Genomic DNA, 25720 nt, shown 5'->3' with positions numbered 1-25720 from the left:
TGTGTTTTAAATATTTTTGACTAATGCAGAAACTGTTTTAAAACGTGAGTGTGGGTCACAGGTGTTTTAACCTACCCAAGCCAAACTTGGCCCAGACCTACGGTTTTGAATCCTCTTGAGTTTTGCAGAAATTACTATGTGTTTTCCTGTGATCTCTTAAGAAGTAGGCAGGTGGAATTGGAAACAAACTGTCCATCCACAGGGGACTAGTTAAAGGAATCAGTAGCTCCAGATAGTGCAATACCATACAACTGTAATCAAGAATAAGGAACAAGCTCCAAGATACATCAAGTGAGAAAAGCAAGGGGAAGGCAGGTGTCTTATAAGCTAATGATGTGTGTGCAAATACAATGTCATTCCCTCAGAACAGCACCTGCAGGGTTGGGGCACAGAGGTGGGAGGGAAGGAGATGTCACCCTATACCCATTGGTAAACTTTGGATTTTAAACCACATGAATAAAGTACTTATTTTTAAATGTAAATAAAGTAGGGAGTTGCAGAATTCACCTTGCTAGATGTTCTCCAGTGTGACTGCCTGATTCACAATTTCACCATTGGAAAATTGCCCCTTCCTCCCTTGCAGGGTGGGTGCTGGGCCAAAAAGAGCCAATCGCATTCCTTCTGGAAATAGGGAACCTGGAGCCCATGCCTGGACCTGTCTGTGTTTGCCTCAGTCGCAAGGATGAATGGGAGAAGTCCTCATGCTCTGAAGGCAGAAGGTCCAGAGTGGCTTGGCTTCTGGCTTTCCTAAAGTCGGCTGGTTCACTTCTTGGATTTGCCAGTATTTTCCTTCTAAAAGTCTTCCCTTTGGGCTTAACCTAGGCAGTCAGATTCCACCATTTGCAGCCAGAGAAAGTACTCTGAAGCAGGCGGAGTGGTAGAGGGAGTAAATCCCCCCTGGAGCAGCTACCCCAACAGCCCCGACTCTTGTTGCAACCCCTCTTAAACCAAGAGGAGGCTTAGATATGTAAGATGTGAAAATGCAGAGATTTTTACTCACACTCAACTCCCCAAGCTGTCCTGCCCATGAGCCCAAGGTTTTCTGGTTTCTGGCTCAGCTCCAAAGTTCAAACACAGGGCCTAGAGAAGCACTTAAGTCACCCATCTGACTTAGATCAATGCACCTTTGCAGAGACCCTCACTAAGCTCTGCCTCCCTGGTCTGTCTTGTCCATCTGAGAAGTGGGGATGCTGTGTCCCACTGGTTTTCAGATGATGGTCAGGGAGCCCCATGGGTTCCCGACATGCAGGGTCAGGGTATTACAAGGAGAATGGGATGTGTTTAGGGCTCAGTACTTCCCCAGACCCCCAATAAACACAATCTAATAACTGCTTGCTTTGTAAGCACAGCTTAAAGACAAGTTCCTTAGCCTCCAAACCCTTGCTCCTGAAGGACCTTTTCAGCACTGACTTGGGAGGCATCCAAGTGTCAAAGCCAGGAGGACTTGGCTGCAGCCAACAGTATCCCCTGAACCAGGCCTGGTGCCCAGTGACTCCAAGTAGGGCCTGTGCTCATTTATTAGATATGATCTCTTGGGGGTAGCAGAACTTGCTGTATTTGTTCTCTTTGGGCCTAATTGCCAAGTCAGTTTGTCAAGGTTAAAACACCCCCCAGTCCCAGGGACTGGCGTCTCCTGGTGCAAAGATGCCTGGGGATGCACTGGAGGTATCCAAGGGGCCCAATTCAGGTAGTAAGCTGCAGCTGCTAAGCCAGCAAAGCTGGTGCCAGGCTTGAGGTGGGGAGGTGAGAGTTTTGAGGTGCTGTGCTGGGATCTGAGAGTGCGGGGGAGGCCTGGGTGGCACCTGCTAAGGCTGATTTCCTCCTGGCAGCTGGGGATCAACTGGAAGCTTTCTTCTGGACTTGAAGGGAGTAGAAGAGCTGCCTCAGTTGTTTTTTCCGATCATTGACGCAGCCTGGAAAGGAAGTGGGGTGTTGGCTGGGATGACCTGTGCTTGGGAGGAGTGGAGGGGCATGTACCCCCACTCCCTGCTGGGAAGAGGGGACAGCAGGAGTCAGACAACCACACACAGCCTGTGGTTTACATCCTGGCTCCATTCCTGAACTGCCATGGCCCTCAAGCAGGCCATTTACCCTTTTCAGCATCAGTCTTCTCATTTGTAAACCAAGATACTACTGCCCACCTTAGGGAGTGAACATGAGGATTGGGAGCTTCCCTCAAGCCAGGGACTGCTCCAGATGCTGAATGTGGATGGATTTGTTTGGCCTTCATGGGAATGATGTGTAGAAGGGAAAACAGGCTCAGAGAGGTTAAATCATTTGAACCCAGACTACCTGGTGCCAGAGCTACACTCTTCACCACTACTCCACACTGCCGCTCCTCCTGGCTTTGCTCAGTGAAAATGCATTTAAAGCTAGCACAGTGCCTGGCTTCTCATAGCTGCCCAGTACTGTCAGCTTTCTTCCCTTACCCAACCCATGTGCCAGGCACAACTGGCTAAGGGATGAGTTTTCCGTACATGTGGCCCCCAGTCCCAGGCAGTTCGTGCTTTTAAATATTTCTGCCGTCCTGCTGTGAGCACTGAGACGTCTCTCCCAGGACGTTCATGGTGCTACATGTTGGCTATTTGCTCTCAGAGCTGATCCTTGAGGTAACTCTGTGGTCATTTAATCTCATGCCAGGCACATTGATGGCACTCAAAAATGCTGCTTGAGTGACTGAATCTCTGTGGTCACTAGTACTGACCTGGGGGTGTCTGCCATCTTCCACATCCCCCCAAACCCTGTCTGTCCCTGCTTCCTAGGCACTCACTTAGCCATTCACTGAGCTGAGAGCCTACTATGCACATCCTCAGGGTTTTCCAGAGTGAGTTCCATGCAGCCCTTACTTAAACTCTATTTGGCTCATTCATAACTCCCAAGTCTTCTTGTCCCGTGCAAACTTCTTGGAGTTCTAGACTCATCTTTGAGTTATCTGCTGACCCTTTCACCTGGACGTCCCTGAACACTTCCCTAACACAATTCATCAGTACTCTTCCTACCCTAACCAGCTACCCTTGTGTTTACCACCATCAACCCAAACACTTGAAACAGGAATAATTCTAGAGACTTCTAAAGCACTGGCTCTCCCAGCCTGGTCAACATAGTGAGATTTTGTCTCTACAGGAAAAAACACACACACACAAAATAAAATTAGCCAGGTGTGGTGGTATATGCCTGTAGGCCTAGCTACTTGGGAGGCTGAGGCAGGAAGACTGCTTGAGCCTGGGAGTTTGAGGTTAGTTACAGTGAGCTATGATTGCACCGCTGCACTCCAGCCTGGGTGACAGAGCGAGACTCTGTCTCAAAAAAAAAAATTAAAAATTAAAATATAAAACAGTGACTCTCAACTTGGGCTGCATATTGGAATCACCTGAGAGCTTTAAAAGCTACTGATGCCCACACCAACCATATCTTGATCTGGCAGGCATCAGTAGTCTTTAAAGCTCCTGGGTGATTCCAATGGGCAGCCAAGGTAGAGAACCGCCACTTTCCATCTTTGCTACTCAAATGGGGGTCCAGGAACTAGCACGTTGATATCTGAGGTACACTGTTAACAAAAATGGCTGCAACAATTCCATTCCTTGCACCTCTGTGCAAGGTGACTGCTGCTCCTCTCATTAAGAGGTGGGGTCTATTTTCTTTTCTTTTTTTTTTTTTTTTTTTTTTTTGAGACAGAGCCTCGCTGTGTCGCCTAGGCTGGAGTGCAGTGGCGCGATCTCGGCTCACTGCAAGCTCTGCCTCCTGGGTTCACGCCATTCTCTTGCCTCAGCCTCCCAAGTAGCTGGGACTACAGGCACCCGCCACTATGCCCGGCTAATTTTTTTTGTATTTTTTAGTAGAGACGGGGTTTCACCATGTTAGCCAGGATGGTTTCGATCTCCTGACCTCATGATACGCCCGCCTCGGCCTCCCAAAGTGTTGGGATTACAGGCATGAGCCACTGCGCCCGGCGAGGTGGGGTCTATTTTCTTACCCAGTGACTAGGTTAGACGAACACATGCTTTGATTGTAGCAGAATGACTTTATGGGACTTCTGAGTCTGGGCCATAAGAGCCTGTGCAGTGTCTTTTCTCACTCTCTTGGAACCCCGAGTCTACCACATGAAGAAGCCAGGGCCAGACTATTGGAAGACGAGTGGCCACATGGAAAGAGAGGCCCAACTGACAGCCAGTATCAACCCCCACACCTATGAATGAGGCTGTGGTAGCCATCAAGTCTCAGTAAATCTGCCAGGTGCCTGCAACCCTATGAGTGACCCCAGGAGAGACCTGAGGACGCATGAGCAAATAAAACAGTTGCTTTAAGCTGCTAGGTTTTGGGAGGGCTTGTTACACAGCAATGGTTAATCCATAGAGCATTACCCAGGAGCTTGTTAGAAATACAATCTTAGGCCCCACCCTAGACCTATGGAGTCACAATCTACAGTTTAACAAGATTTCCAGGTGATTGTATGCATATTAAATTAAGCTTGGACAGGGTTATATAGTCATCTGAAGGGTTATACATTTAGAAAACTAAACAACCCCTAGAAAAATGGATAAAGAGTATAGACAGCTTACAAAAGAAGAAATGCAAATTTACAAAATGGAAACCTCACCAGTAATCAACGGAATGCACATAAAACAACAATGAGTCAGTATGTTTTACCTCGCCAGTTGGCACAGATTTTTCCTCCTAAAAATTCAAATCTGGCAAATTCGTATAATCTTTCTGGAAAGCAATTTGGTTGTAATAATCCCATCCCTTTGGCCCAATAATTCTGCTTCTAGGAATCGGTCCTCAGGAAATGGCCAGAATTTCAGCCGAGCTTCATGTGAAAGGGTGTTCATCATGGTATTATTTATAAAAGTTAAAAAATATAAAATGCAATTGTGCCAAATGTCCAATTGTAAGAAATTGGTTTAGTAAATTTTGGCATATGTACAAACTGAAATATTTTGCAGCCATACGGTAATTTTTTTAAACTCTGCCAAGAGGCAGGAGAGTCTAACGGTCAAGCACTCAGGTTTTGGAGCCAGGCAGATGGGAGTTTGAGTCCTGGCTCACCACTTATGACCAAAACCTTCATTCAGCAAGTTACATAGCACCTGGATATCATTTCCTCATCTGTAAAATGACAATACAAACTGCTTAAAGATGAAATGAGATAAAGTATGTAAAAGATTTCATCCAGACTGGACCAAAAAGTGCATTCAAGAGGAGGCTCTTAATATGCTTGAATGGAAAATGCCACGGGAAAAAGTGGGATTCGAAACTCTAGCCCAATGCCAATTTTGTAAAAGAAAAAGTATGAATATATGCATTTTTTAAGAACTGGAAGGAAATACACCAGATTGTTAAAGATGGTTATGTCTGGATGTTTTTTTATTTCTTTCTTTAGTTTTCAAATATTCTACAATGAGTGTGAATCCTTTTTTTATAATCAGGGGAAGTTTTCACTTTTTAGAAACCAAATTTTAAAATGAGGAACAGAGGTTAAGTCCCTTGCCCAAGGTCACACAGCTGGTAAGTTGCAGACTGATTTCAAACAATCTAACCACTATCCCAACCTGCCTCCTAGACTACCTGGTACCTCCCACGACCCATCCCTTGTGCCCACTCCACCTGGCCCTACATACCGAGGTGTGTGTTGGTCACACAGTTTCCCATTCCCGACAGGTCAGGAACCCCCTCCTCTCTGCTAACAGGGCCATCATTCCACATGAGGTCAAAGCCCCCGACTCGCTTCTCCCTTCCCGTGAGCCTGGACAGGAAGGAGGCACGCAGGGTTAATGAAGGTGCACCCGGCGGGGCCCTAAGACCCAAGTGAGGTCCCTGATTCCTCCCTGAGCCCGACTGATGTCCGTCCCTCAGAAGTCCTTTTTTCCCAACCATTCATTGACTGTTTCCCAGGTACCTATGTAGGTCTCTGAGGGGTTGTTCCCCATTTTTCCCCCAAGGCTCCTTGCTCTTGATAACGTGCCCCTATTTGTGTTTGTTGTTGTTTTTGTTTTTGTTTTTGTTTTGAGACAGAGTCTCTGTCACCCAGACTGGAGTGCAATGGCACGATCTTGGCTCACTGCAACTTCTGCCTCCAGGTTCAAGCGATTCTTCTGACTCAGCCTTCCGAGTAGCTGGGACTACAGGTGCACACCACCACACCCGGCTAGTTTTTGTATTTTTAGTAGACATGGGGTTTCACCGTGTCGGCCAGGATGGTCTCAAACTCCTGACCTCAAATGATCTACCCGCCTCGGCCTCCCAAAGTGCTGGGATTACAGGCGTGAGCCACCACGTCTGGCCACGTGCCTCTATTTGTGATTTGTGGTTTAAAGTCTCCTTTCCTCCTCAGACCTTAAACTCCATAAAGGCAGGGACTAGTTCTGTCGTGTTCCTTACTGTGTCTGCAGGATATGGCACAGGGCCTGGTACAGAGCAGGGCTCAAAAGTTTGTTGAATGAATAGGTGATGGTAGGAATAGTGGATACCTGAGGTTTCTGCCTGCTCAGCATCCATTTCACCTTCTTTCAGTCCAAGAGTACCTTGGGTTTTGCTTTGAGAACTTCTCCCTCCCTCACCCCATGGCTCACATGGGGTTGACCCCACTCCCGAGGAGGTAGGCACAAGAACTATGGTTGGTCAAGCAGAGTCACAATGAGTGGTTTAGGAATGGCATGTGTCCCAGTTCCCAGCAAGGAGAATCAGTCCTCAAACTTCTGCTGGAATAATTGGGGAAAAGCTAATACAGAGGAAAGAGAAGGGATGGAGATGGAGGGGGAGGGGGAGGGGGAACAGACTAGCCAACATTGAGCACCTGGATTCACCCATTCACCCATTCCTAAAAGTAGCTCTGGGTTTTTTTTCTGCCATTGCACATGTTTTATAGCAATAGCTTTGTACTCAGCACTTACTGTTAGCTAGGCACTAGATAGTAAATTATCGTTGTAAATTAATCTAACAACTCTGAGAGGTAGACATGGCATTTCCTAGTTTACAGATGAGGAAGCTGAGGCTCAGAAAGGTGATGTGACTAGTCCAAAGCCTCACAGTCAGAAGGTTTCGAGGAAATCCTGCTGGACTGTCTCAGAAAGCTGTAGTTGGCCCTGCTCTGCCCCGGAGAGGTCAAGTCCTTGGGTCAGGCCCCCACCCTCTGTGGACATCTCAGCTTCTCCATCTACAAAGTGGTAGGGCAGGCCAAAGCCATCGCTGAGGGCCACTCAGGTCCCAAGGTTCTAAGCTTCTCCTCTTCCTTGGTGGGAGCCTCAGTTGTCATGTACAAGGACATGTGATCAAGGCTGCCCTCCCTCACCTTGCTTCCATGTCCACGACATGCAGGGTGTCTTCCAGGAGGCAGGTCTTGAGCTCATAGTCTTCCTGGCTGCTGGCTGTCAGTGATGGGGACGCATTGACCTCCAGGAGCCACCTGGGGAGGAAGGGGAGTAGAGAGTCTTAGGGTTACTCGGTCCCTGGAGCCCCTAGGATTTCACTGAGAGGCTAGATGGATGCATGGACCCCACCCTTAATTCAATCCAGGCTACTCCCTCTAGCTTTCTATTTTTTAAAATTATTTTTATAGAGATAGGGTCTTGCTAGGTTGCCCAGGCTAGTCTCAAACTCCTGGCCTCAAGTGATCCTCCTGCCTCAGCCTCCCAAAGTACTGGGATTACAGATAGGAGCCATTGTGCCCAGCTCCCTGCGCCCCCCCTTGCCTTTTTTTTTTTTTTTTTTTTTGGAGAGGGAGTTTTGCTCTTGTTGCCCAGGCTGGAGTGCAATGGCATGATCTCAGCTCACTGCAACCTCTGCCTCCCAGGTTCAATCGATTCTCCTGCCTCAGCCTCCCGAATAGCTGGGATTACAGGTGCCCGCCACCATGCCCAGCTATTTTTTTTTTGTATTTTTAGTAGAGACAGGGTTTCACCATATTGGTCAAGCTGGTCTCAAACTCCTGACCTCAGGTGATCCGCCCACCTCGGCCTCCCAAAGTGCTAGGATTACGGGCGTGAGCCACCTTTCCACTTTGAAGAAAGGTAACTCAAATGTAGAAAGCTGGCATAGGCATGATTATGGTGCTTTCGTGGTGTTATTGTTTTCCCTTCTTCCAACAGAGATTTCACTAAGAAAACTTCCCTTTCTTAGTGAAAATTTGCGCACTGTAGGTGGCACCCAACCTGCTGTGTCAGGAGTTGGGAAGCAGTGGGGAGGGGTAGAGACTGTGGTGAGCTGGAAAGGGCGTTCCATGTCTAAAGGGGTGGCTGTGGCCAGCTCCAGGAGAGTGTTGTCTTGTGGGCATGTGAGTCCAGAATTGCGAGATCATCTGATTTTTCCAGAAAAGCCAAAAATTGTGATTTCTTTTTTTCTTTTTCTTTTTTTTTTTTTAAGAGTCAGGATCTGGCTCTGTCACTCAGGCTAGAGAGCAGTGGTGCAATCTTAGCTCTCTGCAGCCTTGAATTCCTGGCCTCAAGTCATCCTCCTGCCTCAGCCTCCTGAGTAGTTGGTATTATTATTATAGGTGCTTGAGCCACTGTACTTGGTAATTCTGATTTTTATGTAAACATCTTCCAAATTTTAGAGCCTGTCAATAAATTAAAATTAAAAACAAAAACAGTCTAAAGGCCAAATTCAAAGTATCTGTAGGCCAAAAGCAGCCCAAAGACCTCCCGCTAACCACCTCTTGTCTTGTTCAACCCCATCCTTTTACAGACAGGAAGCTGGAGTCCAGAGAGGGAAGGGCTCCCCTGGCAGGTTTGTGGGAGACCAAGTCCCTTTCCACTATACAGCAAATTATCTTGGTAAATTACTCTAACAACTTGGAGAGGTAGACATGGTGTTTCCCATTTTACAAATGAGGAAACTGAGGCTCTGAGGGGTGACATAGCCACCTGGGGTCCTGTGCAGCCAGTCCTCTTGGACCTGCAGAATTTTTGCCCACCAGGAGGGGCACAGCCGGAGTCATCCTAATCACAACACTCAGGGCTGGACCCCTCTTGTCCAGGCATAAGGGCAGTGCTGAGGGCCATTGTTTAGGGGTTGCAGCAGGCCAGGTGGTGATTAACTGAGATCCCTCCCCCAACCTGACTATCCAGGCCCCAGGCCCGCACATGGATGCTCCAGTGCTTCCTGCAGTAACTGGTGTCCAAGCACCGACCAGAGCTTATTCCTCCACCAGGTCCACCTTAATGCCAGCAGTCACATCCTGCTACAGGGGACAAAGGAGAGAGTCCTGCTGGTGCCGGGACCCTGTTTCTTTTGAGCAAGGGCTTCTCCTCCTGGCTTAGAAAACCCCTCAACACTTACATGGCGACCCTGAATAGCGGGTTGGCTCCTGGATCTGGCAGTGCTGGTGAGGAGCAGCTCAGTCCAGGTCCTTAGACCCTGGGCCTGGCTTTGCCCTTGACTTGCTACATGACCTCAAGCTCCCTGACCCTCACTAGGCTTCTGTGTCCTGTTGCATCATGTGAGGCCATCATGGTGGTCCCTGCCAGGTCTGGTTTGTTCTATTCATCAGCTCAACTCTTCCATGGGCATCTTGGGAGTGGATCAAAGTCTTGGCAAAGATCGACATTGTAACAATATTCCATTATACGGCGCTTTGCATCTTCAAAGCTCTAAGACTTACAGAGGGGAAGTTTCTTGCCTGGTATAGGGGAGAATTCCTGACTCAGCAGATGATCAGGAAAGGCCTCCCAGTGCCAGGCTCGGTCCTCGGTGCTCTACAGACTATATCTCACTTATTCCTCATAACGTTCCCATAATGACCTATGGATAAATCCTGTCATGACCAACCCCATTTACAAATGGGCAAATTGAGGCACAGAAAATGTAAGTGTGCACAAGGTTATACAACTAGGAATTGGCAGAGCTGGGATTCAAACCTGGGCAGTCTGGGTATTCAAACTGTGACCTCCTGGCTCTCCCACCCACCGACTTACGGCTTGAGGTCCTGGTCGATGAGGATGTCATAGCCATACAGCTCGAAGCAGTGCTTGTCACTGATGATCACCTTCTGCACACTCTGCAGGCTTTTGACAAAGATGTTGTCGATGTCCCTGAAGAGTGTCTCCACCACCTCGGGCCCGTGTTTGGATGCCAGGTACTGCCGGAAGCGCTGCAGCATCCACTTGCAGCCCTGGGCCCCAGGCAGCCAGGTTGAGAGAGGAGCCTCAGTTAGTCAGGACCTGGCCTGGTAGGACCCTTACACAATTGCCTTCAGTGTTTCCCTTAGACCTTGGCAAGAGGGGCCCAGCCCTGAGCCCTGTAATTAGGATGACCCCAGGTGTGCCCCTCTTTGAGGGCCAAAAATTCTTCATGTCTAAGAGGACTGGCTATGCAGGATCCCAGAAGTCCCCGCCCACACGGCCTGCGTAGGCCCCTTCCCTGAGCCTGACTTGCTGAGGACAGACCACACTGACCATGTGTGCATCCCAAGGCCAAGGAGTGACCAACAGGCTGCCGTTTTCAGGGGTGTGTATGCACAAGGGCCCCACTGTGGGATGGAGCCAGGGGAGGGAGAGAAGGGAAAAGGTGTGAGCTGGGGACCTGCTCTCCTGTGTCCCCTTCGTCTGGCCCTTGACTTTGAGAAGTCTGAGAATTCTGTATTTGAACCTGGCCTTGCAGGTTATTTTACATAGATAGATAAAATATATCTGTATGATACATTACATTAATCGACTAATCCATTGACCAATAGACGATATCTGTCAAGGCAGGGAAATAGGACATTTTTTGTTTAGGGGTGTGTTAGTGTGATTACAACTTCTGAATACTTAGACACATGATATGTAGGCCTCCATTTGTAGTCCTGCCCTGAGCCCGGCAAGTGGGATGGGCAGGCCCGCCTCACTGGTGAACACAGGCTCAGACAGGCCTATCCTGGGCTCCTTGCCACTCTACCCTCCCTACCCCGACCCGGCCCTAGAGGGCTGCACCCGTGCAGAGCCAAGCCCGGCTTCCTCACCTTCTTTGGGTGGTAGTCAGGAGATGTTTTTTGCACAGCGACGTTGGTGAGGTGAACATCTGGGAAAGGGTGGTAGTCAAGGGTCAGTGTGAACAAAAAGGGCGAGCCCTGCCCCCCGAAGTCCCCAGGACTGAACTGAGACCTTGCTTGGGAATTGATGGGGAAGGCTACGAAATAGCCCCATGGTCATGTGTGTGGGCTTTGGAGTCAGTTGGGCCTGGGTTCAAATCCTGCCTGCATCTTTCCTGGCTGTGGGCTCCTGAAAAGCCATTTCACTTCCCTGGGCCTATTTCCCCACCTTTTAATGGGGGTACATAGTAGTATATTGACCTCACAGGATTTTTCAAAAGGTTAAATACTGTGCCTCTCTTCCAGTGCCTGGCATAGCTGATATTATACTATGGCTTTTCTTTTCTTTTTTTTTTCTAAATCTTTATGTTATGATTTTTTTTTTTAATCAAGAGGCGTGGTTCTAACAAGGAAAGGAACCAAATACAGAACAACCATCTCAGGACACACTAGGCTGTCTGTCACTAGAGGGGTCCAGGCTGGGCAGCCACTTTGTAGGAATATTGGCAAAGGGATCCAGCACTGGAATAGGGTTAGGGTGGCCTGGAAGACCCAGCCCTGAGATTTGGCCTCTCAGTACCATCACCATCATCACCACCAGTGACATCAGCAGCACTTTGCAGCTTACAAAGCATCTCACTTGTTCCCCAAATTATTCCCATCTCACAGATGAGACCTTGGAGGCTCAGAGAAGTTAAGTGACCACCATTCAGAATACTCCTTCCTTAACATCTTTCCCCCACAGCTAAGCAGGATGGCTTCCTCAAACCTCCTTGTATTTGTTTGCCTGTTTGTTTTGAGACGTAGTCTGTTGCCAAGGCTGGAGTACAGTGGCGCAATCTCAGCCACTGCAACCTCCGCTTCCCGAGCTCGAGCGATTCTCCTGCCTCAGCCTCCCAAGTAGCTGGGATTACAGGCGCCTGCCACCATGCCAGGCTGATTTTTGTATTTTTAGTAGAGATGGGGTTTCACCATGTTGGCCAGGCCAATCTCAAACTCCTGACCTCAAGTGATCCGCCCGCCTCAGCCTCCAAGAGTGCTGGGATTACAGGTGTGAGCTACCACACCCAGTACCAAACCTCATGAAATGGCCATAAAACCTGACTTTCTCCAGGACTTACTTGGGGCATTTCTCTTTTTTTTTTTTTTTTTTTTGAGACGGAGTCTTGCTCTGTCGCCCAGGCTGGAGTGCAGTGGCCAGATCTCAGCTCACTGCAAGCTCCGCCTCCCGGGTTCACGCCATTCTCCTGCCTCAGCCTCCCGAGTAGCTGGGACTACAGGCGCCGCCACCTCGCCCGGCTAATTGTTTTGTATTTTTGGTAGAGATGGGGTTTCACCGTGTTAGCCAGGATGGTCTCGATCTCCTGACCTCGTGATCCGCCCGTCTCGGCCTCCCAAAGTGCTGGGATTACAGGTTTGAGCCACCGCGCCCGGCCTGGGGCATTTCTCAGATGGGGAGGTAGAGGTTCTAGGTCTCTGACTCCAAGTCCCCTAAACGTATGGTTCTTCCAATTTGTGGTGTATTGAACAGAGTAGGGTGGTTTCAACCTCTCTGGAGAAGGTGAGTATCCTCGTTAGCATCTTTTTCCTAGACATCTTCTTTAGAGCTCTTCTTCAGAGCTTTTTTTTTTTTGTCTTTTGAGACGGAGTCTTGCTCTATCACCCAGGCTGGAGTGCCGTGGCACCATCTCAACTCACTGCAACTGCTGCCTCCCAGGTTCAAGCGATTCTCCTGCCTAAGCCTCCCGAGTAGCTGGGAGTACAGGCGTGTGCCACCGCGCCCGGCTAGTTTTTGTATTTTTTGTATTTTTAGTAGAGGCCGGGTTTCACCATGTTGGCCAGGCTGGTCTGAAACTCCTGACCTCAGGTGATCGGCCTGCCTTGGCCTCCCAAAGTGCTGGGATTACAGGCATGAGCCACCATGCCTGGCCCAAATTTTTTATGTATTTTTTGCAGAGACAGGGTTTCAACATGTTGCCCAGGCTGGTCTCAAACTCCTGACCTCAAGCAATCTGCGTGCCTTGCCCTCCCAAAGTGCTGGGATTACAGGCCTGAGTCACCACATCCAGCCCAAAAATTAATTTTAAATCGACCACAGACCTAAATATAAGAGGCAAAACTATGAAATTCATAGAGAAAAATAGAGGAATGAGTCATTGTGACCTTGAGTAGGCAGATCTTCTTAGATAGGACATCAAAAGCACAGATGACAAAATAAAAAATAGATAAATTCAACTTTATCAACATTTAAAACTTCTGTGCTTCAATGGGAATTAAGAAAAAAATGAAAGAAAACTCACAGAGGGGCCAGGCGCGGTGGCTCAAGCCTGTAATCCCAGCACTTGGGAGGCCGAGACGGGCGGATCATGAGGTCAGGAGATCAAGACCATCCTGGCTAACACGGTGAAACCCCGTCTCTACTAAAAAAATACAAAAAACTAGCCGGGCGAGGTGGCGGCGCCTGTAGTCCCAGCTACTCGGGAGGCTGAGGCAGGAGAATGGCGTGAACCCGGGAGGCGGAGCTTGCAGTGAGCTGAGATCCGGCCACTACACTCCAGCCTGGGCCACAGAGCGAGACTCTGTCTCAAAAAAAAAAAAAAAAAAGAAAACTCACAGAATGAGAAAAAATATTTGCAAATAATGTATCTAATAAGGGACTGGTATCCAGAATACATACAGGATTCCTGTAACTCAACACTAAAAAGATAATCCAGTTTAAGAATGGGCAAAGGATTTGAATAGATTTATAAGTGGTCACAAGCACATAAAAGGTACTCAGTATCATTAATCATCAGGGAAATCCCAATCAAAACCACTGCACATCCGCTAGGATGGCTATAATGAAAAGGACAGATAACAGCAAGTACTGGCCAGGCATGGTGGCTGCGCCTGTAATCCTAGCACTTTGGGAGGCCAAGGCAGGCAGATCACTTGAGTCCGGGAGTTCAAGACCAGCCTAGGCAACATAGTGAGACCCTGTATGTACACAAAATACAAAAATTAGCCAGGCATGGAAGCGAGCATCTATAGTCCCAGCTACTTGAGGGGCTCAGGTGGGAGGATCACTTGAGCCTGGGAAGTCGAGGCTGCAGTGAGCCAAGATCACACCACTGCACTCCAGCCTGGGCAACAGAGCAAGAACTTGTCTCAAAAAATACAAAATAACAAGTGTTGACGAGGATATAAAGAAATTGGAACCTTCAAACAATGCTAGTGGAAATGTACAATCATGCAGCACCTTGGAAAACAGTTTACAGGTTCCTCAAAAGTTAAACATGGAATTATTATGTGACCAGCAATTCCACTCCTAGATACATACTCAAGAGAAATGGAAATAAGCTGGGCGTGATGGCTCATGCCTGTAATCCCAGAACTTTGGGAGGCCGAGGTGGGCAGATCACTTGAGGTCAGGAGTTTGCGACCAGCCTGGCCAACATGGCGAAACCTCATCTCTACTAAAAATACAAAAATTAAGTCAGGCACGGTGGCGCACGCCTGTAATCCCAGCTACTCAGGAGACTGAGGCACGAGAATCGCTTGAACCCGGGAGGCAGAGGTTGCAGTGAGCCGAGATGGCACCACTGCACTCCAGTCTGGGGGACCGAGACTCTGTCTCGAAAAAGAAAAAGAAAAAGAAATGAAAACATATGTCCACACAAAAACTTGTACATGAAATTTTTATAGCAGCATTTTTCATAATAGCCAAAAAGTAGAAACAATTCCAGTGCCAACAATGGATAAAATGGTATACCCATTTTACTGAACATGATAGAGCTATGCAAGGAATATTATTTGGCAATAAAGAAATATGAAAGGCCAGGCGCGGTGGCTCACACCTGTAATCCCAGCACTTTCAGGGGCCGAGATGGGCAGATCACCCGAGGTCAGGAGTTCAAGACCAGCCTGGCCAACATGATGAAACCTCATCTCTACTAAAAATACAAAAAAAATTAGCCGGGCATGGTGGCAGGCACCTGTAATCCCAGCAACTTGGGAGGCTGAGGCAGGAGAATCATTTGAACCCAGGAGGCACAGGTTGCAGTGAGCTGAGATGGCGCCACTGCACTCCAGCCTGAGCAACAAGAGCAAAACTTGGTCTCAAACAAACAAACAAACAAACAAAAACCAAAAAGAAATATGAAGTACTGATCCATGCTACAACATAGAAGAACCTTAGAAACAAGCCAAGTGAAAGAAGTCAGACACAAAAGACTGCACAGTGTATGATTCCATCTATATGAAATGTCCAAAATAGGCAAATCCATAGAGACAGGAAGTGGCTGCAAAGGCCTGGGAGGGGAGTCCAGGGAGGAATACGGGATGATGGCTAATGGGTATGGAATTTCTTTGGGGAGACGATAAAAATATTCTAAAAAGCTGGGGATGGTGGCTCACACCTATAGTATCCTCTACTCAGGAGGGTGAAGTGGGAGGATCATTTGAGCCCATGAGTTTGAGACCAGCCTGAACAATATAGGGAGACCCTGATTCAAAAAATAATAAATATTCTAAAAATCAGTTTGGTTGTGTGGTTGTGTGGATATGATAAGTCATTTCATTGCATGCTTTCACTGGGTAAATTGTATGACATGTGAGTTATATCTCAATAAAGCTCAATATATATCTCAATATATGAAGATACTATGGCCAAATAAAGCTGCTACAAAAAATAAGAAGAGAAGGCCAGGTTCAGTGGCTCATGCCTGTAATCCCAGCACTTTGGAAGGGCAAGGCAGGAGGATCGCTTGAGCCCAGGAGTTTGAGACCAGCCTGGGCAACATAGTGAGACCAGTCTCTACAAAAAATTTTAAAATTAACTGCGCATGGTGGTGCATGCCTGTGGGCCCAGCTACAAGGGAGGCTGAGGTAGGAGGATCGCTTCAGCCCAGGAGATGGAGGCTGCAGTGAACCATGATTGTGCCACTGCACTCCAGCCTGGGCAACAGAGCAAGACTCTGTCTCGAAAAAAAGAAAAAAAACGAAAAGAGGATGCTGGAGCAAAGTGAGTTACTGGCTGAAGAGGACAAATAGCTCTCTTCGGATGAAGGAAGCACGGCTCCTAGAACTTCACACTTCACACACTGCTCTTGCCTGCTGTGGAGGAGACAGTGGGCCTCCTTAGGAGCAGAGGAGAAGGAGAGGCTAAAAGAAAGGGCTGGGACATGGGTCAGCAAACCTCAGAGCCTCCCGTCTCCAGAGAGGAACCTAAAACCAGGTCTCGATGGACCAACGGTCAAGTAGCAGAGTAAACATACAACCAAATCCACAGAGAAACAGAACTGATTCATTGTGAAATCTTTAGGAGAAAAAGACTTTTCTTAGTTTAGAAATGATGGTAAAAATCACAGAAGAAACCAATGGACAAGTAAGCCGTCAAGCATGTGAAAATAAAAATGAACAGATGTCAAGACAAAAATTAAAGAATCAGTGACCACAGAAAAGATGTGTAGCAAATGCAATAGTCTAATGTTTCTGTCACATGAAAATCCCACATGAAGTAACAATAAAAAGTATGACTGTTTATGTACTAAGTAAAGGATATGGACAAACATAAAAGAGAAAATACAGCTGGTAGGACCCCATCTGGGAAAAAGCTCAAAGTTCCTAGTAATAGAAGATATATAATTTCAAAGGCATGCAAATGGGGGAAAATGAAAATTGGAAGAAATGCTAATTTTAAGGCAAAACTCTGCTTCCTCATCAAGTCAGTGGGTTGTACAAAATCTTCTCATTTTGAAAACTTCAAAACTCACAGAATATTTGCAAGAGTCATATAATGAATGCCCCTATCTGCTTCACCTAGATGTGCCCAATCTTTCAGAAATGGCTGTTTAAAACAATTGTCCCCAGGACTGGGGAGCTGGGATGAAAGGGACCAGTCAATAGGAGGGTAAACATATTTTATTTTATTTATTTATATTTATTTTTGAGACGGAGTCTTGCTCTATCACCCAGGCTGGAGTGCAGTGGCACAATCTTGGCTCACTGCAACCTCCACCTCCCGGGTTCAAGTGATTCTCCTGCCTCAGCCTCCCGAGTAGCTGGGGCTACTGGCGCTCACCACCACGCCTGGCTAATTTTTATATTTTTAGTAGAGACAGGGTTTCACCATGTTGGCCAAGCTGGTCTCGAACTCCTGACCTCAAGTGATCTGCCCGCCTCAACCTCCCAAAGTGCTAGGATTACAGGCGTGAGCCACCACACCCAGCGAGGGTAAAAACATAAAAGGAAAATACAAAAAACTAGCCGGGCGAGGTGGCGGGCGCCTGTACAGTCCCAGCTACTCGGGAGGCTGAGGCAGGAGAATGGCATGAACCCGGGAGGCGGAGCTTGCAGTGAGCTGAGGTCCGGCCACTGCACTCCAGCCTGGGCGACAAAGCCAGACTCCGTCTCAAAAAAAACAAAACAAACAAACAAAAAAAAACATAAAAGGACACTTCTGGGAAGCAATGTGGCCAGATGGGCTTGACTCAGTATTTACACGTCTATGACACCATCCAAAGGAAACATCTTAAATACTGTAAAAGATTTATGAAGAAATATGCTCCTTTGCAGCATTATGTGTCACTACAGCAAGAAACTGAATACTTCCCGAATGCCTGCAGCATGGGGGATTAGAAAACCAGGAAACCTACTCAGTGGAATATTTTTGTAACAGAAAAAAAAAAGTCTACAAGGAAAATACTGCTGATAATGTTTAGTGCAAGAAAAGGTTATATTTATACAGTGGGATCATTTGTATATAAAAGGTGAATGACAACAAAATTCCCTAAAATAAGCCTAGAAGGAAATACAGCAAACTAGTAAGCAGTTTTTGCCAGAAAATGTGCCTAGAGAAGGTTTCTTTTCCTTTTTGTACTTTTCTGAATTTTCTGATTTGATTTTCATGAGCTATACCACCTTTATAAAAACTATATCCTTTAGATGTTTTATGATGTTATTATTACAGTAAGGCCTATCCGTTGTAGAAACAATTCATAATAGACATGTATAAAGTTGAAAATAAATGTTTCCTGACCTGATTCTAATTCTCTGCAGTTTTCAGAGTTAATAAATTAGTGAGGCTGGGTACGGTGGTTCACGCCTGTAATCCCAGCACCTTGGAAGATCAAGGTGGAAGAATTCAAACTGTTCAATCAAGGTCACACTCTTGAGCCTAGGAGTTTGAGACCAGCCTGGGCAACCGAGCGAGAACTCATTGCTACAAAAAAACAAGTTAGCCAGGCATAGTGGCGTGTGCCTGTGGTCCCAGCTACTCAGGAGGCTGAGATGGGAGGATCACTTGAGCCCAGGAGTTTAAGGCTGCAAAGAGTGGTGATCCCACCACTGTACTCGATCAGGGGCAATAGAGAGGGAAACTGTCAATCAGTCAATCAATCAGTAAGATAGCTTAGTGAATCATGAACATCTTTTCATACTTCTTCTTAAACAGAAATATTCTTCCTTAAAGGTAAAAATGGGAACATGAATATACCAGTTCTCCATCTTACATTTTGTAAGATGTAACTTAGTCATCTGTTTTAGGTACCTTTCTATGTCATGATATTTCGGCCTATCTCATTGCTTTTAATAGATGCACAAGATCACATAGATGCTTTATCATTCATTTCGCCATCCCTCAAGGGAGATTTAAGGGATCAAGGGTGATGACTGTACACTATTATATACAGTGTTTCAATGAATATTTTTGTATTTAGTGTATGTATAGATATACTATATGTAAATATATATTTGAATAATTATATATAAACTATATATATTATATATAATAAAGTCAGGTTGAAAATGTTTATTTTGTGATCCAAAATTATTTTAAAATTTGGTATGTAATATCTGATATGAATATGATAAAATATTAATCTGTTAAATCTGGATGGTAAATGCATGGGTTTTTATAGTCTTTCCTGCAGTTTTCTATTAATAGGAAATTATTTTCTATTAATATTTTGAGATTAAAAATTTAAAACAATGTAAAAGGAGGAGTGGAAAATGTGTATTTACTCACTGTGAAAACAGTAAAGCCTCATTAACTAGTAACTAGCCCTGGGAGAGGGCTTGATTTGTTTAAAAAGTCCCCATGATGCCCAGAGCTGTGCAAACATTTTTAAGTGGGAGAGGAGGACCACTAACATTTACTGAGAGGTCACTCTGGGCCAGCCACTGTTTTAAATGCTTTACATGTATTATTTAACTTTAGTAAAAAACAAACAAAAAAAAAACTCGATGACTTGCATATGATAAATGCTTGTTAGCATTATAAAATAAAATGAATGTACTAGAAGTGCTGATGTTGGCAAAACAGAAAAAAACAAATTGCAAAAAATACTCAGAAAGGTCTAATCCCAGTCTCACATGCAGGCAATGCACATGCATCACCTTGGACACGCACTCAACTGAATGGGAAAATAAACACAGAGAGATGCACATGGGCTAAAAGCATTGGCTGGGTTGCCCACACCCGAAGCTGGGTAGCGTCACCCCTATTTCCATCTTTCCCACGTGCAGGTCATCTGGTCCTGCCCACTTGCCTCCTAAATATTGCTGGATTCTCTACCTCTTTTCTTCTGAAGCTCAGGCCTAAAGATCTTCTTTTGATGTGTTTATTATGACTAGATAATACATTCACATTGCTCAAAAGTTAAAACGCACACAATGTATGTAAGGAAACATCTCCTTTCTACCTCTGTCTCCACTCACATTTCTCTTCCCAACAGCTACATCTATTTCCAGCTTCTTTTTTTTGAGACAGTCTTGCTCTTGTCACCCAGGCTGGAGCGCAATGGTGTGATCTCGGCTCACTGCAAACTCCACCTCCCAGGTTCAAGGGATTCTCATGCCTCAGCCTCCCTAGTAGCTGGAATTACAGGCAGGTGCCACAATGCCAACTAATTTTGTATTTTTAGTGGAAATGGGGTTTCACCATGTTGGCCAGGCTGGTCTCCAGCTCCTGGCCTCAGGTGATCCACCTGCCTTGGCCTCCCAAAGTGCTGGGATTACAGGTGTGAGCCACTGCACCCAGCTTCTTGTCTGTTCTTCCAGAGATGTCTATGTACAGATAAGCAAACATATATATATAGAGAGAGAGACAGAGAGAATTTTTTTTTTGAGACAGGGTCTTGCTCTGTCACCCCGACTGACATACAGGGGCAAAATCATAGCTCACTGTAGCCTCGAACTCCTGGGCTCAAGTGATCCTCCCACCTCAGCCACCTGAGTAGCTGGGAGTACAGGCATGTGACACCACATCTGGCTAATTTATTTTTATTTTTATTTTTTTCATAGAGACAGGATCCCACTATGTTGCCCAGGCTGGTCTTGAACTCCTGGCCTCAAGTGATCCTTCTGCCTCAGCCTCCAAAGTGCTGGAATTACAGGTGTGAGCCACCACATCTGGCCAGATATAATTTTTAACATGAATGAGAACATACTTTCACACTGTTCTAGGCATACTTTGTTTTTTCCCAATTAACAATACATCTTGGAAATCATTTCATATCAGGACATAAAGCACTTTCCCCATTCCTTTTTAACAGCTTCATAGTATTCCACTGTATAAAGGAGCCATTCATTTCATTGTTCCCTATTTTTTTCTCTCACAAACAAGGCTGTGTAGTGAATAACCTTGAAGCCTGTCTTATCTTATACTGCAGATGTACTTGTAAGACAATAAAATCCCAGAAGGGGAATTGCTGGGTCACAGGGTAGGTGCAGTTGTCTTTTAACACATACTTGCCAGATTATCTTCAAAGGAGTCATACCAATCAATTTACAAACCCGCCAGCAACATATGTGTTCTCCCAGCCTCACCAGGACAGCATGTTATCAAACTTTTGGTCTTTGCCAATCAGATGGGTGAAAATAGCATTGTGCTTGAATGAATGAGTGAGCCAATGACTAGGCACTGAAGAAACAGGCATATAAAGTGTTCTCCAAAGGGCTAAAACTGTCCGACCCTAGGAATATAAGTAAATGTGAATGTTAGGCATAGCACCAAAACTATCATTAGGCAAAGCAGTTTGTGGTGAGCTGCGCTAAGCAGAGTTGGCCTCTCCCACGGAATCACCCCCACAAGACTGGAAGCTCCCAGAGGGAAGGGACCAGACCTGTCTCATACACTGTCTCCTGTGCCCAGACCACAGCAAGCACTCAGCAAACATCTGTGGGACAAAGGAGTTCACCTGCGACTGGCCAGAGTGTGGGAAGGGGTAGGTGTGTTGGGGGTGGTTAGGCAGGATCCCAGGATACACTGGTCATCAATGCTGTTCAGCGTGAAGCGGGTGTTGGAGAATCGGGCAAAGCCATCCCGGTAGAGCCAGGCCCGCAGCGGGATGTACTAAGGCAGAGGTGGAAACAGAGAGAGAGAAGGGAAAGGGAATATATTCAGGCACTCTCAGACTGCCTAGCTCTTGCACCTACCGTTTCCTCCACCCGGAGTGCCCTTCTGTCTTTCCCAAATCATCCTTCAGGCACCTGCTTTTACACCAGCCTTCTTTGATTCTGTCCCCTCCTTTCCCCCAGGGGGAGGGGGATACAGAGGGAAACAAAATGAAGGTGAGGTCCAGGAGGACAGGGGTGGAGTCTGCCTCAGATACCTCCATATCCTGTGCCCAGCAAAAAGATTTGAACGTTGGCTGGATGAAGGTGAATGAATGGGTGGAGGGAATATAGCCACTCCCTGGTTAAGAGAGTAGGCTCTGAGGTCAGGCTGCCTGGATTTGAATCCCAGCTCTGCTGCTCACCAACTGTGTGACTTTGGGCAAGGTATACAACCTCTGTATCTGTTCCCTCATTGTAAAAGGAGGATAATAATAGAACTTGCCTCTCTGCGTTGTTAGGAGGCCTGAATGAGATAAAACCTGCTAAGTGCCAGGGCCTGGTACTTAGTAGGTGCTCCATAAATGTCTCCTGTGGATGACCGAATGAATAAAGAAGGGCAGAGAGAGGGCAAATCTAAATTTTGGGGCATCTAAGATCGTAAACCTCAGATAAGTCTTCCTGCCCCCACCCTATCCCTAGATGTCCCTCGGGGCTCTCCCAGGCAGAGATAAAACCAGACAAGTTCATACAAGGTACCCCCAGGCCTCTTCCCCCCATCTCCCTAGTCCAGCCACCCTTTAACCCCTGCTGGAAGAGGGACCCCACCTTCGTTACTCACCGACATCACCAGCACATAGACACGCAGGTCAAACTTGCGGCCTGTCAGGCAAAGAAAGAAATAATTTGTGCACAAATATTGATCGTCAGACATTGTGCTAGGTTTTGGGAAAATAGCAGTGGACAGACAGGAAACCCCACCTTCATGAAGCTCCCGCTGAAACGACACAAGGGGCCAGGTGCAGTGCCTCATGCCTGTGATCCCAACACTTTGGGAGGCTGAGGCAGGAGGATCACTTGAGGCCAGGAATCCAAGACCAGCCTGAGCAACATAGTGAGACTGTGTCTACAAAAAATTAGCCTCACGTGGTGGTGCACACCTGTAGTCTCGGCTGCTCTGGAGATTGAGGCAGGAGGATCGCTTGAGCCCAGGAGATGGAGGCTGCCTGAGCTCTGATCATGACACTGCACTCCAGCCTGGGTGACAGAGCGAGACATGGTCTCAAAAAAACACAACAAAAAAACTGCACAAGGTATAAAGAGAGAATAACGGGAGATGGGGGAGGGGTGCGTGGGCGTCAACGTGGGGGAAAGGCTTGAAACTCAGTGGTCAAAGACCCCCATGGGGAGCGGTAACCTTCATGGAGTGAAGGTGCCTGCCTAGCCCAGAGTGGTGCAAGACCTTGGGCAGGAGGAACTGTGAGAACAGAGGCCTGGAGGGGGAAAGAGCTCAAGCCAAGGGCAGAGTGGAAGGAGATGAGGTCGGCTAGGCTGGCAGAGGTCAGGGCCCATGCAGTTTTGGGGTTTTGTCTCACAAACCATGGGAAGCCATGGAAGGGTGTCTCCTCCCTCTGGCTGCCACGTTGGGGTGGAGAGAAGTGGGCAGAACAGCAGCAGATGCCAGTGAGGGAGCAGGTGTGGCTGTCCAGGAGGGAGAGGATGGTGGCTGGGCCCAGGGTGGAGGTGAGAGGAGCGGCCAGGCAGATTCAAGAGCTTGTAGGAGTTTGGTGAGAACCAGATGTGGCGGGGGAAGGGGGACACACCCAGAATGGCTCCTGGCTTCTAGCTGTGTCCCCGACAGAGAAGCTGAGGAGTGGTGGGGGGATGGGAGGGCAGAATTTGGGATGTGTTGGGTTTGAGTGGCTGGCAGATGCCCAAGAGGGATGTCACAGGCTGCTGGACATCAGGATCTGGGGTTCAGGGGCAAGGTCTCGGCTGGGGACAGAAAGCTGGGAGTCACTGGCCTTTGGGTGGTGTTTAAGCCACAGATAGGATGGGGTCACCATGGGGGAGAGAGGAGAAGAGGCCTAGGGACTTCCCCATGGGGAAGGTAATTGCCAGAGGACGTGGGAGGAGGCAACTGGCATTAACACTATTGCAATGACGTCCGCATGCCTGATGAGCCTGTAGTTCCCAGAGCCCCAGTGAGAAAAGCAGACGTTGGCCTGCCTGGGGAAACCCACCAAGGTTGCGGGCAGGAGGCTGGGCTCCACCTCAGGCCTTTTGCCTTTGCAATTCCTCCTCCCTGCATTCCTCTCTCTCCAAATCTACCCACAGTGACTCGTAGTTGTCACTCAGATCTCAGCTCACGTGTCCACCTCCTGGCCCCCATGTCACTCTCTGTCCCATTGCCCTGCTTGACTGACTTCCTAACACCCAGCATTGCATGGGACCGTCCCGTGGTTTGTTTTCTGGTTTACTGCAGCCTGCTCATCGGGGGTATAAGCTCCAGGAGAGCAGGGTGAGGGGGCAGCCAGTTTTCAGGGCAGTGCTGGCTCCAAGTAGGTACTTTATAATATTTGTTGGATAAATGCATGAATGAATAAGTTGGTTTTTAAAGGAGGAGAATTTTCCTGAACCAAGTAGGGAGTGGAATGGACATGCTGGGGAGAAGGAACTGTACAGGCAATGGCTAGGAGGTGGGAGACTGCAGAACCCATCTCTTTCCATGCATCCCTTCATGCCTGGTGTCAGGCTGGGCCCTTGGCAGGCTGCTGGTCAAAGCTTGTTGACTGACTGACTGATGACCATGCAATGGAAGAGCAAGAGCAGAGACAGCCGTCTCACCTCCTATCAGGTAGGGATTTTCAATGTAACGTTGAGCCACATAGTTCTCCACAGGAATATCATCTTTCTGGTCATCAGAGCTTCTTGTGTCCTAGTTGTAATAATAATAATAATTGAACATTTATTTATGGAACATTTCCTATGTATTAGGCATCGTGTTAGACACTACTTGGGGTAGCTCATTGGGTCTTTAAATCAACCCTATTAGTACTTACTATCAGGTAAGTACTAATGTTATTTCCATTTCACAGATTAGAAACTGGAGCACAGAGAGGGAGAGTAACTTGTCCGAGTTCACACAGCCAGTTAGTGGTGTTGCTGGGATGTGAACCTACACGGTCTGGGCCCAGAGCCTGAGTGTTTAACCGCTAGACTTGTGCTGCCCAGTAGAGCAGTCACTGGCCACAGGAGGCTATTTACATTTACCTTGATGAAAAGTAAATGAAATTACATGCTACAACATGGATGAAACTCGAAGACATAAGGCTAAGTGAAATAAGCAAGACACAAAAGGACAAATATTGTCTGGTTCCACTTAGATGAGGTGCCTGGAGTAGTCGAGTTCATGGAGATAGAAGGTAGATGGGGGCTGCTAGGGGCTGGGGAGAGAAGGGGATGGGGAGCTTGTGTTTAACAGTTCCAGAGTTTCAGTTTGGGAAGATGAAACATTCTGGAGATGGACTGTGGTGGTGGTTGCACAACAATGTGAATGCACTTAATGTAACAAAGCCACACACTTAAAAGAGGTTACAATGGCAAATTTCATGTTACATATTTTACCACAATTTTTTTTGAGAAGGAGTCTTGCTCTGTTGTCCAGGCTGGAGTGCAGTGACATGATCTCGGCTCACTGCAACCCCCACCTCCCGGGTTCAAGCAACTCTTGTGCCTCAGCCTCTGAAGTAGCTGGGATTACAGGTGAGAGCCACCACAGCTAATTTTTGTATTTTTTAGTGGAGATGGGGTTTCACCATGTTGGCCAGGCTGGTCTCGAACTCCTGACCTCAAGTGATCTGCCCACCTCAGCCTCCCAAAGTGCTGGGATTACAGGTGTGAGCCACCACGCCTAGCCCACAATTTTTAAAAAGGATATGAAATTAAAAATCCAGTCCTCAGTCACACCAGCCACATGGCAAGCGCTCAACATCCTGCATGTAGCTAGTGGTCACCACATTGGAGAGCACAGATATCCACCATTTCCATCCCTCTAGAAAGTTCTGGCCAGGCGCAGTGGCTCAAGCCTGTAATCCCAGCACTTTGGGAGGCCGAGACGGGTGGATCACGAGGTCAGGAGATCGAGACCATCCTGGCTAACGTGGTGAAACCCCGTCTCTACTAAAAAATACAAAAAACTAGTCAGGCAAGGTGGCGGGCACCTGTAGTCCCAGCTACTCGGGAGGCTGAGGCAGGAGAATGGCGTAAACCCAGGAGGCGGAGCTTGCAGTGAGCTGAGATCTGGCCACTGCACTGCAGCCCGGGCGACAGAGCGAGACTCCGTCTTAAAAAAAAGAGAAAGTTCCGTTGGACAGTGCTGCTTACACCACCCATGGGCCCCCG

General features: G+C 47.3%; 1 protein-coding gene across 1 annotated transcript in view; it reads right to left on the bottom strand.

The window, feature by feature from the left end:
- Window positions 1–1836: 1836 nt before the first annotated feature.
- TTLL9 (tubulin tyrosine ligase like 9) overlaps window positions 1837–25720 on the bottom strand; it is a 72769-nt gene continuing 48885 nt past the window's right edge. Inside the window, 8 exon segments of the mRNA XM_023220397.2 lie at window positions 1837–1913; window positions 5619–5743; window positions 7289–7402; window positions 9909–10105; window positions 10934–10992; window positions 21117–21159; window positions 22158–22198; window positions 24164–24254. Of these exon segments, the coding sequence (XP_023076165.1) occupies window positions 1837–1913; window positions 5619–5743; window positions 7289–7402; window positions 9909–10105; window positions 10934–10992; window positions 21117–21159; window positions 22158–22198; window positions 24164–24254 (747 nt within the window).

This window comes from Piliocolobus tephrosceles, chromosome 20, assembly GCF_002776525.5.
Source record: "Piliocolobus tephrosceles isolate RC106 chromosome 20, ASM277652v3, whole genome shotgun sequence".
NCBI lineage: Eukaryota > Metazoa > Chordata > Mammalia > Primates > Cercopithecidae > Piliocolobus > Piliocolobus tephrosceles.
The sequence above is the reverse complement of the archived record's forward strand: the minus strand, read 5'-3'. Positions and strand labels throughout refer to the sequence as shown.